Below are 12,818 nucleotides of genomic sequence, written 5' to 3'. Positions count from 1 at the left end.
GCTGCACGAAATAATGACCCCAGCGACTTTCCGTACTTTGGGCGGGACCAACAGATGGCGCAGCATGACAAGTACCCGATATTTCTACAGGTTTAAATGGCAGATTTGAATATTCTTCAATATATATAAATACATGGAACTAAAATTATTTTATTATCGACTGTAATCAATAAAACATTTTCTGCGCATCACTTCGACAATTTGTATACTTCCCATAGGCCCGTATGTATATGATTAATTAATTACTCCCTCCGTCCGAAAATATGGTATACATTTGTAATTTTATTTAATAATATGTGATAACCCAAACTTCCCGCCATTAAATTGACCCTGAGAAAGTTTGAAAGGCCCACGAAAAATTAAAAAATTCAAAGTTTGGCCTTGGCTGTGATCGTCTAACAAATGGGAACCTACGTTTTTTGAAAAGTGCCGAGAAGACGTTCTTTCATACAAGTGCATACACTGCGTGTGATTCGAGAGCGCAAGAAACAATAGACAAAATTGTTTTGGAGGGGCTACCACGGCACCCCCTCGCACGAGGAAAGAAGCTGCGAAGATTTACTCTTCAGCGCAAAAACCCCCTTGTTATATATTCACGAACATATTACATTTCAAACACCTTAAAATATATGAAAACAATATACTCGCCAATTGACAGACATACACATATGAAAAACGAACAAACGCAAAATCCTATACATCTGTTTGGAATCAATGTAAATATTTGAATATTACACATTTAATAAAACAACAAAGCAAAATCTGAATTAAGTAACTGGATGCAAATACACAAGTTATTACGGGCGTGTGGCGGCAGATTTTAAAGTTACGGCAGTTAACAGAAGCACAACAAGAGTACCCCTGGGCATTCTAGCATAAGCGGAGTTTGGAGCTACCGGTCTGGGGCTGTTCTCCCCCCACGACGGTGATTCTATCTATCACAAAGCCTACCCGCACGCATATCTCCATTACGAACTTGCCCTGCGAAACTAGGCCGCTACGATCGCCGCTACGATGGAAACATTCATCAACAAAACATTTACAAAACAGAACTTAGCAAAGATTTATCAAACAAAAGATTTGATGTGTAATAAACTTGTGCAAATAAAAATATTATGTGAAGTTAAAACTGCAAAGCATGGAAATTTACGTTAAAATTATACAACAAAGGAAAATTACTGAGGTTAAAACTGTGAGACAGAGAAATATTGTATGAGGTGAAATTTTGCCAAGTTAACAAAATTTACATGAGATTAATAATTACCACACGTTATCAACGATTCAAACAAAGAGTTTACATTATGTCAAATTATGTCATGTTCTAGGTGATTGGTTACTTCAAAAAAACAATTTACTTTGAGAGTTTAAAATACCGCGAACTGGTTACCCCAACAAAACGGATAATAAACAAACACAAAGATATCCAATCATCGCTCCGAGGGAAAAAGCGTCTCGGTGATGTAATCATGATAACGATGATAATAATGATGATAGCCGCCTAAGGGAAGAAATCATTTTAACACAGTTCGCAGTATAATGAACTTGTTTAACTGGCGTGAATGAACTATTAGCAATCTTCCTACCTATTCGTAATGAAACAACGAAGGTGTTTTTCCTGACCAAGTGAATTTCATGAAATCTTCTAGTAAGTGGTTTATTTAAATAATCCTGATCGTTAAATTGCGTTTGCACTAGCTGATTATTAAGAAAAACTAACTTGATTGGTGAATTTTCAAACAATATAACAAATTTACAGCACGTGTTTCGCGTTGAACGGAAGTCGGCAATTTTTCGATTAAAAGGCCCCAAGGATTAACCGCGCGGGTTGGGGACACCTGAATGACGTTGGCTACGATTGATTGTCGTTAAACAAAGGCTTCCTCCCATTTTATCAACTACCAAACCAACTAATTTAAACCTAGCTCTTACCACGTGTTTACAGTCACACAAGCACATTCAGAATGACTCTACGCCATGCTGCCCTTAGTCTAACCACCAACCCTCTAACTAAAAATCCCTAGCGCTAAATTGTCCGACTACCAAGCAAGCGTTTCCGTGCACCAGGTTGCTTATGTTTAACGATTTGCTTTTTGTGATTGAATTTTTTTTTCTCTTTCAAATTCAAATTATTCAAATGTGATTTCGCGCCGCTATTAATTACTTTCAGTGCGAAAATTTTGATTTAAATTCGGTCACCACAAATACGACAATACATTTCAATTTATATGCAATAGGACTTTATTTAGAGCTTCTGGAGAACATACCAATTTCGTTGGTAACCTTTCCTCACGACGAAGTTTGGATTTATTAAGATGAGGAATTTTATACTTAAAATTAAATAAATAAACAAATAAACAAAAATAAATAAAGAAATTAGTTTATTATAATATATTATTATTTACTATAATAAATAATTTATTTAATTATTCTTCCTAAAATCTCTTATTTTTTAAATTCAGCGCGGTGTTGATTTATTTTCTTGTTATTGTAGTAATTTTCTTGGTCACTTTTTTAACAGAAACAAACGTAGATCTCAGTCCACTATTTATATGATTATATGATGTTCCATCATTACACAAGTTGCAAACAAAATTACTTGATTATAATTTGCATCATCACTCGTTAATTATAATAATTTTGTAAAATGTATACTATATTTTCGGACAGAGGGAGTAATTATTATAGCAAATTGAATAGACGACAAAGTGATAAATGCGCAGCATCAACTCACATAGCCAAGGCAAACCGTATTTTCTCCCGCGCTGTGCTGTGCACTCATAGAGGAGGATCTCACCCACAATACACGTAGTGAAATTGATGGGTGCCTATAGAGCTATCGGGTACTTTAGGACCGCCAGTGCCAGGAAAGTCGACGGTCCACAGTGAATTTCATGCTTATCGTTCAGTCGAGTTCACACATTCTACGTGAAAACGTGTACATTACCAGCTCGCTCTTTTCGTTGAAATATATCGTTGTCCCGTTAAAAAGGCCAAATCTAACTTTGAAAGAAAACACCCTGTTCATGTCGTGACAAGTTTAAATTGTAGCCCTAAATGAGTTTCATAAATATCAGACTAACTTGAAAATGTTTTTCAGTTCTTCTGTGACCAAATTGGGATAACATGCATTAGTGTTTACACAGTTTTCTTGTATGGGTACTTAGGAATGGTTTTAGCACAGGCCAGATAAAGTTTTTTTGAAAAGTCGACACGCTACAGACTTTTTTTGTTTTTGTAATATTTTCGTATATTTTTCTTTTCGGCATTTGTCGTTTGCTTTTTAGAATCAGCATTAAAAAAAAAGTTTTAAAAAACTGACAACTCGTCTAAAATATATAATAAAATAAAATTCGATGAACGCAAAAGGTGTACACGAGTTGAACGAAAAAAATATACTACGGCAGAAAATTATGGTTGTATTCGTTTAAAAATTATGTTGTGCAATCTTCGTGAAGTACAGATTTTTGCCGCTCAAACAAATACCGCAGTATGATGCTTATCGATCAGTCAAGTAGAAATATTCTCCGCGAAAACATGTTCATTACCAACTTTATCACCACAGATTTAATCGCTCTATTCGTAACTCTTGCAGTTTTGTTCGTCAGCTACTGGAAATGGACATACAAATATTGGCAAAAACGCAACGTCCCATACGTGCAACCCCAAATCCCCTTTGGGAATCTCAGCAATTCCTTCAAAGGCAAAGAATACATCGGAGTCAGCCTGAAAAATATCTACGACAAAATGAAACTCGAAGGTTCGAAACATGCCGGTATCTACATGTTCAACAAATCCATCTACTTCCCGATCGATTTAGACTTCGTAAGAAACATCATAACGAAGGATTTTGACCATTTCGTCGACCGTGACTTTCACTCAAACAAAAAAGAACCTCTGCAAGGCCATCTCGGCAATCTAGAGGGCACCGAATGGAGGAATATGAGGACGAAACTAACACCAGCTTTCACTTCGGGGAAAATGAAAATGATGTTCCAGGTGATGGCAGAGTGCCAGAAGGATCTGCTAACGAAGATGCACGAAGAATGTTTGAAGAACAAGCCTATCGACATTAAAGACGTTTTGGCACGGTTTACTACAAATGTCATCGGGTCATGTGCTTTTGGCCTGGACTGTAAAGCTCTGGAAGACGAAAATTCAGAGTTCAGAAATTGTGGGAAGCAAATATTTGAAGAAACCAAATTTGAGACTTTTAAGCGACTTTTAGTGATGACGTTTCCTAACATTACCGCGTTTTTTAATATTTGGACGATACGTAAACATGTGGTTGAATTTATACTACACATAGTTGAGAACACGATAGAATACCGGGAGAAAAATAACACCAATAGGAACGATTTTTTGCAACAGATGATAAAATTGAAGAACAATCCACCTAGAAATCCTGGTGAGCATGACGGGAAACCTCTAACACTGGGTGAAGTGGTGGCCCAGTGTTTCGTTTTCTTTGCAGCGGGCTTTGAAACCTCATCAACTCTAATGTCTTTCGCGCTTTATGAGCTCGCTAAGCATCAAGACATACAAGAAAAGTTGAGAGTTGAAATTAATTCGGTTTTGGATAAGCATGACAAACAAATTACGTATGACTCGATCCAAGACATGAAGTATTTAGGTCAAGTTGTTGATGGTAAGTATTATTTTTGATAATTTTCGAAAATGAGTATTTCGTTTTAGAAACTCTAAGAAAACACCCTCCGGCACCTTTTCTTAACAGAAAATGTGTGAAGGAGTACAAAGTTCCAGGTGAAGATTTGGTAATCGAGAAGGGTATTGGTGTCATGATTTCAGTACTAGGAATACATTACGATGAAGAATATTACCCGAATCCTACGCAGTTCAATCCTGATCATTTCAGTGATGAAAATAAGAACTCAAGACATAACTTTGCATATTTGCCTTTCGGTGAAGGTCCTAGGAACTGCATTGGTACGACCATATAAAAATATTATTTTGTGTTAATACTTTTTTTAGGAATGCGTTTTGGCTTGCTTCTGTCAAAACTGGGTCTGGCTTGTTTAATAAAGAATTATAAATTCTCTATTAACAAGAAAACGCTGGAACCTCTAAGATATAAAAAAAATGGTCGTGTGCTTGCGGCAGAGGGCGAGATATGGCTGAACGCTCAAAAAATTTAGTATTTAGTTCTATATTGATTTAATATAATTGTTTCATTTATGTTGTCACTACATTTGTATGTTTAACTGATTGAATAAAAGACAATTTTATCTACATTTCTTTTGTACATTCTTCTGATTCTTATGTTGTTTTTCGGCAATTATTTGAAATTTAGTAGATTTCTCCGCAAAATATAGAAATGAAAATTCATTGGTACTGCTGGACTTAATTTAAGTATATGATGTATGCGTGATAGGATCTAACTGCGATACGTAAGTAATATTTGGTTGCCTATACCTACCTATCACCAATTTACATGGAATTAAGATGCTGAATACAAAATTAATTTATTGAAATAGTACTACTAGATTTATTCGTTTTGAATTAAGCAAAAAATGTTGTTCCTATGTCATTTTTTTGTAAAATAGAAAATGCAGTTTTTTTTCCTCTTGTGAACTCAATCCGGGGACATACTGTATAGTAAGAAAAAAAAAGCAAAATATTAAGCACGACCCACCTGTCCCGATCTCAATTGTGATGAATTTTTCCTTCGTTGTTAGACCAAGGGGCGGAGCGTAATTAATCCATATTTCCCTACAAAGATTTACCATTTTGAATATGTTTTAAGTTATAAAAAAAAGACTACGTATAGTAAGAAAAATGGACAATATATTTAAACAATTACTTTGTTTTAAATCTTAGATTCTACCGCTTGTTAAAATAGAATTCACTTCACATTTTACAACAAATAGAATAAGTTAGTGAAATGGATACAAGAAATGGGCGGAGCTGAGTTCAGGTTTTCCTGAAGAGTAAGCACTACTAATAGCATTAGTAGTAAAATTTACTTGAGTTTATATGTTGCTATAAATATTTTTGCTTTAACTCCTTAATTAAGTAAAAGGAAGACCCTTTTACTACCTATGAACCCATTTTAAACCAAACGGTACTGCTTCTAACCCTTCGTTGTTAACCTACCGCATGGCCGCCTAGGTCCTCTAATCTTAACCCTTGTAGAGTTCACATGAAACAGTTAGTACCAAACCCCGGTTAATACAGTTGAAGGATCAACAAATCCAACTGAAATGGTTGATGTATAAAGTTCGACAAATCTGGACACAATAATCATTTAATAAGATAAGCTGATGCCCGTCTGACCAACCGGGAACGCTACTTTGAAAATTTCATTTTTGTTTGACATATGTTAAAGTTGTTTAATATTTTTTTTATTTGTTTGGGTTTTCTGTCTTGGAGTTAGATGTTCAACAAATTGAACATCTAACTTCTTTATTATTATTATTTAGGTTTTTCCTAAAAAGTTTTTTTATGTTTGCCAATTTGGGTTTTATTGGACTAACAAAAGATTTGCGGTTCACCCAAGTTAGAAAAATAAATAATAAATCTCCCAGATTAAGAACTACAGACCCTGTAATTCCTAAAAGCTTTCCGGATTGTTTCCGGAGGTTTTACGATTGTGGATGAAAATCAGAAAACTTCAAGTTATTATCTCTCTTATTTATGTTTCCACAAAGCTGTTGGACCCAGAATTTTCTGAATTAAAGTTCGCTTTGTTTAGCTTGAGTACCACTATGTACCACTCTTCTTCTGGTAAATTTTCGTGCAATTTGTAAATCTGAAATAGCTGAAGCTTATAATTCATATTTGCATAACGATGAAGTGTCTGTTTACAAAAATCCTAAGGAAGTTTTCAAATTTATTCATATGAAACAAGGTCCGGCCTAAATTCCTGGTAAAATGCCCCATGAGGATGTAACATACGAATCGGCTGAACATACTGTTAATGCGTTTGCAAGGGTCTTTTCTGATATATACGGTCCTGCGTCAAACCTATCAGTTAATGATATTCATAGTAACCTACAGTCAGATAGGTTTGTACTTAACATGTGTTTCCCTTCATATTTTTTATATTTGTGGTGTAAAAATATGCAATTAAAAGTTTCATGCTAATTTGGGACTTGTAAAAATATAGTATATTTCCCACAAACTGGAGAACGGACTATGTCCTTTAATATGCCTACTAATGACGATACAGCGATACAGGGATGCAGGTGTCTCAGCCACTTACATATCTAATAATTGGGGTTGATTAGTTGGCTGAGTTTCTTTTCGTGAGTGTTATCATTGAGTTATCGGTTCTTGATGGTGTGGCGATGTGAGCGAGATTCCACGAGGGTGTAATATGTACTGCTAATCGTCATAAAATCTAATTGGATAATCTGCAATAATTCGGTGAGTCCGTTCCTTATCATTACTACTGTGTTTGACCTGATTATTGATAAGTGATACCAAGTCAGTTGTCAAATAATGTTAACAGAACTTGAAAGAAATTGAGAATGTAATAACTGATCAAATGAGCCTTGACATGTCGCGCTAATTTAATTAGCTGTCCGTCTTCCTGTGTTACCTAACTGGCAACTGGGGATAGTATGTGGGACCGTTGAGGGCACGTATTTCTCCCCTTGCCATTGCATAGTCCGGTACTACCTGTGTGAGTGTGATTATCTGTTCTAGCAGATAACCTCCTGTTGTCGCGGGGGATGTATCCGTTGTCACGGACAAAGTTGTCAGTTCTTGCGCGTCTTCAGTTTTTCCCTTGATGTCCGTGGTCAAAGGACTGGTTATCGAAGTGGGCACCTCGCGCGCCTTCAGTTTTTCCTTTGGTGTCCCTGCACTCTTTGATACTAGACCTGGGATAGTAACTGGAGTGGGGGCATCGTGCGCCTTTTTCCCTTCGCCCCATTGCACGATTTACTACTAGTCGCCATTGTCGATAGCGAAAGTAAGTACTTCGCGCGCTTTTCCTTTAGTACTCGTTGCGCACTCCGTATCAGACGATAGAGACCGTTTTGATTCCAACCTCTTGGACAGAGCTCATTGCTGTTGTATCCGGCAATATTGGAAATCGATGGCTTAATCGGAAAAGTGTTAATTTTCGGGACTAACGTTGACCACGTGGTGTAGATTTGTTTTATTGTTTGTAAATTCACCGGTCATGTTAGTTTTTTTTAATCGTCAGCTAGTGCTAACACAATTTAACAATCAGGATTATTTAAATAAACCACTTGCTAGAAGAATTTATGAATTTCTGGATACATATACGTACTTAAGTGTTACATTATAACACTTCTTAATTCTTCACACAAGATTGTTAATAGTTCATTTACGGCAGTTAAATTAACAAAATTAATTTTACTGTGGGGGGTTAAAATAAATTCTTCCCTTAGGCGGTTATCATCGTGATTAGCACCGTTATCGTTATTACAGCACCGAGACATGTCCTCTCAACGCTAAAGTTTGATTACACCACTGAGGCATGTCCTCGCCACGCTAAAGATTGATTACACTACTGAGGCATCTCCTCGTAACGCTAAAGATTGATTACATCACTGAGGCATGTCCTCACAACACTAAAGATTGATTACATCACCGAAGTTTATTCCTCGCAACGCTAAAATTTACGTCACCGAGACGCTTTTCCTCGGAACGTTAAAATTTACATCATCGACGTATTTCCTCGTAACGTTAAAATTTACATCATCGAGGCATTTCTTCGCAACGATAAAATTTACGTCACCGAGACGCTTTTTCCTCCCAACGATGACTGGATATTTTTGTGTTTATTTATGATGTGTTTTTTTTTGAGGTAACCAGTTCACGGTATATTAAACTCTCAAAGTAAATTGTTTTTAAGTAACCAATCTCTTGGACCTTGACATAATTTGACATAATATAAACTCTTTATTTGAATCATTGATAAAGTGTGGCAAGTATTAATCTCATGTAAATTTTGTTAACTTTGCAAATTTTCACCTCATACAATATTTCTCTATCTCATAGTTTTAACTTCAGTAATTTTCCTTTGTTGTATAATTTTCATTGGACGTAAATTTCAGGCTTTGCAGTTTTAACCTCACATAATATTTTTCTTTAGTGTATTTAACACCAGATCTTTTGTTTTTCATAAATCTTTACTAGTTTTGTTTTGTAAATATTTTGTTGATGAATGTTTCCATCGTATAAATCATTTGATGTCCAATTAAAATCCCACATATTTGTTGTTTAAAATTTCACAAGATTGTATGGCAAATTTAAATGTTGTTTATTGATCTTTTGAAACTCTAACACTTGTTCAGTTGTTGTTAATATCAGAGTCATAAGAAATTGAACACTTAAAATGGAATTGAGTTTAAATAACACAGAAAACATGGCAGAACCGAAGTGCGGTTCCTAGTCAACCTGGCGAGATTCATCGTGTCACCTGCACAAGAGGTACAGGTTTGGATAGATTTAGGGGCAGATAGATTCAGGGGCAGATAGATTCAAGGGCGGTCGCGCTGTCGACTTGGCCCAATAGTCGAGATCCAACTGCGGATCTGCGATCGATAGAATCACCGTAGCGGGGGGAGAACAGCCCCGACCGGTAGCCCCAAACTTCGCTTATGCTAGAACGCCTCAGGGGTATCTTTGCTGTGCTCCTGTTAAATGCCGTAACTTTAAAATTTGACGCCACACGCTCATAATAACTTGTGTATTTGCATCCAGTTACTTTCATTCAAATTTTGCTTTGTTTTTATTAAATTTGTGATATTCAGATATTTGCGTTGATTCAAAACATAAACGTAGGGTTTTTGCACTTGTTTGGTTTCCCATATGTGTATGTCTGTCAATTCGCGAGTGTCTTTTCTTTCATAATTTTACGGTATTTCATTTGACATATAATATGTGGGTGAATAAAACCCTAGGGGGTTTTTGGAGATGAAGAGCGATGGCGACCCGGTCCTCCTGGGCCGCCAGAAGGGCACGCCCGAGTTACCTTCGCTTTTTTTCCTCCTAGGGAGGGGTGCGAGTCTAGCTCCCCTCCCAAATTTTTGTCTATTATTTCTTGCACTTTCTACTCGCACGCAGTGTATGCTCACTTGTATGAAAGAACGTCTTCCCGCCACTTTTCAAAAAAAAAAAACACAACGCAGGTTTCCTTTTGTTAGACGATCGCAGCCAAGGCCAAATTTTGAATTTTTGAATTTTTCGCGGGCCTTTCAAACTTTTTCAAGTGTCAATTAAAGACGGTAAGTTTGGGTTATCACAATCTGTAACCGAAAATTTGGGTTCAAGTTCTCTGGATCGCCTTTTCCATGTTTTTCATATACAATTCATAAATTGGGAAATAGTTACTGCGCCTATCAAGCTAAATTAAAATATCAGGCACATAACACTCATACCATATCAGGGTGACGCAGTAACTGCCAATCGTATAAAACAAAATTTGCTAGGTGACTGTGCTGCCAACCTGACTTTTTATTGAGTGGACCGATATAAGTAACCCCGACTATAGGGGCAATTCTGAATGAAACCTGTTAAAATTTAAAGGTTGTTAAAAATCAAGCTTTTTGTCGGATGTGTATATTAATTGGTATTCCGGATCCCGATAAATTAACACCATGTTAAAATTGACATATTTTTATCGGATCCGTTTAAATTTTCGGATGACTTCGTTAATTTGGTTTAAAAGAACTACCCAGTGTGTTTCGTGGCCTATTTTAGGTACAAGATGCCTTGACTTTACTATCATAAATTCAAATTTTGTTGGAATTGAGCTTCTTAAACATAGAATCTGGTATAGATAAATTATAATATAAAATTAAGGAGCAGACGGAGACGGACCGAGACCAAGTGGTACGTGTTCAACGGTGATCACAATTTGTGAGGTTAGGAGTGCAATTAGTGAATCAAAACATTCAAAACAAATACAAGTTTATTCTGGATTCTTGGATAATTTATAATTTGGCATCAATTACTATATTTAACTACAGGAAGCCACTTATAAGAATATAAGAAATTAACTCCATGGTAAGTAAGTTTATACTCAAGTAAACTGAAGTAAAATGTATTGGTTTTAGGTTATGAAATTTTATCATCCGATTTGATGTTCATATTGAACAACACATAATAGTTATGTATGTGTTCAGTCATGTGATTGCTTTTCTGAAATTAGCTGAAAATGATACCTTTCCAAAAAAATCCAGTGTCTTGAGGGAGAAGTGTTACTTTTTATTAAAAACGCACCAAATCATAACTTTTTATTACTTGCATAAAGTTGCTTCAGTAATGAGTGCTTTTTGTGGTTTAATGCGGGAGGAACTGGCCAAGCTGCGCATCAACAACATTGAAGACAGATGATTTGTTTCAGTGGCCAAAATAGCAGACTGGTGCTTCGAAAAGCTTCACAATCATAAAAGAGGACAGTATAGGAGCGTCAAATTTAGTTAAGTAATTGAAAATTGTATTTTTTACTTGAGAAATAATAATAGAAATTATTTTTGTTATGTTTTTATGTAGGAATGAAATGTTTGTAAATTGTTAATTAAAATAAATTATTTTCCAAATGTAGTTATGTTGTTATTTAATAACCATAAAAATTAACTTGCAATTTGCGGGCAATTATTATTTGGAGCATTTCGAGGGTGCTAATTGCTACCATTTCCAAGGTGTTGTAAGGATCCAATTCGAATTTTTAAATTTCAAATGAATTCCGCGCGCACAAGAAACGGTTAGTGAGAAGAAGGAGAGGTTGGCAACCAACCACCCCAAGGAAACAGGCGTGCGCAAAGCGGGTGGTTTTGTCTCGTGTAAAATCGGGCACTTCGCTTTGACCGCTTGGAACAAACGGTCGATTTCCTTTCGAGCGCTTCGAGCAACAGGTTGTATTTTTAATTGTGAATTATTCTGTGCCTTTTGCTGTTGTGTTTCGTTTTTCCAGTGTTGGTCCGTTCCATTGGAAAATCTAGCAGCCCCGTTGAGCCAGTGGGTGTTCCTGATTTCTCACCGTTCTTACGACGAGGTTTTTGTGTTCCTGTTGGCGGTAAGCCGTGGCGAAATCTTCGCATCTTTGGAGAGGTATGTTTTGAACACCTGTTTCGCGGCGAGTTCAAGCCCCGACGATGCTTCTGACCTCGTGACACTTCGACGCGTGCGCTTTTTTCCACTAATCTCGTTTTTTTATCTTTCATTTAAAATCCATCGCAGTAGGGCTTTACAGGAAGTGATTTCTAGTTCGGGCCATGCTTTATTTAGCTATATTTGTGAAATCTGTATTTTGGATGGCGGCAAACGAGTTGTTATTTCACCGTTCTTGGTTCAGGCAGCAGCCATTTTGAGGCGTCCATTTTCTTTCTTTTAAACGAGCACATGTTTTAACTGAATCTATTGAACAAATTAACAACATTGTGGGTCATGGGGGGACGTGCCTTCTATTCCTTTTATTTAGCCCATCGTTTATACAACGCCACAGGATTCATCGTATTTTTGCATCGCATATTTTCGACGCCTATTATTTGGAATGACGAATTCGTCCAACGCCATTTTGCAACTGCAGCTTGTCTGCCATGTTTGTTTATGTGTTTTGTTTGGGGAAATGTATGTGTAATAATGGCCCACAATGTAGCTGAATATTTTCACGTTTTGAGTTTTAACCAATAACTTGACTGGACACGAATTAATATTAATCACATGTAAATCTGTTAACTTTACAATCTTTCACCTCATGCAATTTGTCTTTGTCTCACAATTTTAGCTTCAGTAATTTTCTTTGCTGTATAATTTGAATTGAACGTAAATTTCCATGCTCTGCAGTTCTGACTTAACATGATATTTAATTTGTACAAGCT

The 12,818-nt window shown here is 36.3% G+C and overlaps 1 protein-coding gene across 3 annotated transcripts; it reads left to right on the top strand.

Moving 5' to 3' along the window:
- Window positions 1-1,525: 1,525 nt before the first annotated feature.
- On the top strand, window positions 1,526-5,249 carry LOC135142240 (probable cytochrome P450 6a21). Of its 3 annotated transcripts, none has more exons than XM_064073920.1 (4): window positions 1,526-1,645; window positions 3,593-4,645; window positions 4,693-4,944; window positions 4,990-5,249. In XM_064073920.1, the coding sequence occupies exons 1-4, from the start codon at window positions 1,633-1,635 to the stop codon at window positions 5,151-5,153; spliced, it is 1,482 nt and encodes a 493-aa protein (XP_063929990.1). In that variant the 5' UTR covers window positions 1,526-1,632; the 3' UTR covers window positions 5,154-5,249. The 3 variants fall into 3 exon arrangements, with proteins under 3 accessions (XP_063929990.1, XP_063929989.1, XP_063929988.1); XM_064073919.1 differs by lacking the exon at window positions 1,526-1,645 and adding an exon at window positions 2,907-3,044 and having other exon boundaries at window positions 3,098-4,645; XM_064073918.1 differs by lacking the exon at window positions 1,526-1,645 and having other exon boundaries at window positions 2,907-4,645.
- Window positions 5,250-12,818: the final 7,569 nt, after the last annotated feature.

This window comes from Zophobas morio, unplaced genomic scaffold (genome assembly GCF_036711695.1).
Source record: "Zophobas morio isolate AGI-343-1 ecotype UQ-CSIRO unplaced genomic scaffold, CSIRO_AGI_Zmor_V1 ptg000046l, whole genome shotgun sequence".
In the NCBI taxonomy this organism is placed as follows: Eukaryota; Metazoa; Arthropoda; class Insecta; order Coleoptera; family Tenebrionidae; genus Zophobas; species Zophobas morio.
The sequence above is the reverse complement of the archived record's forward strand: the minus strand, read 5'-3'. Positions and strand labels throughout refer to the sequence as shown.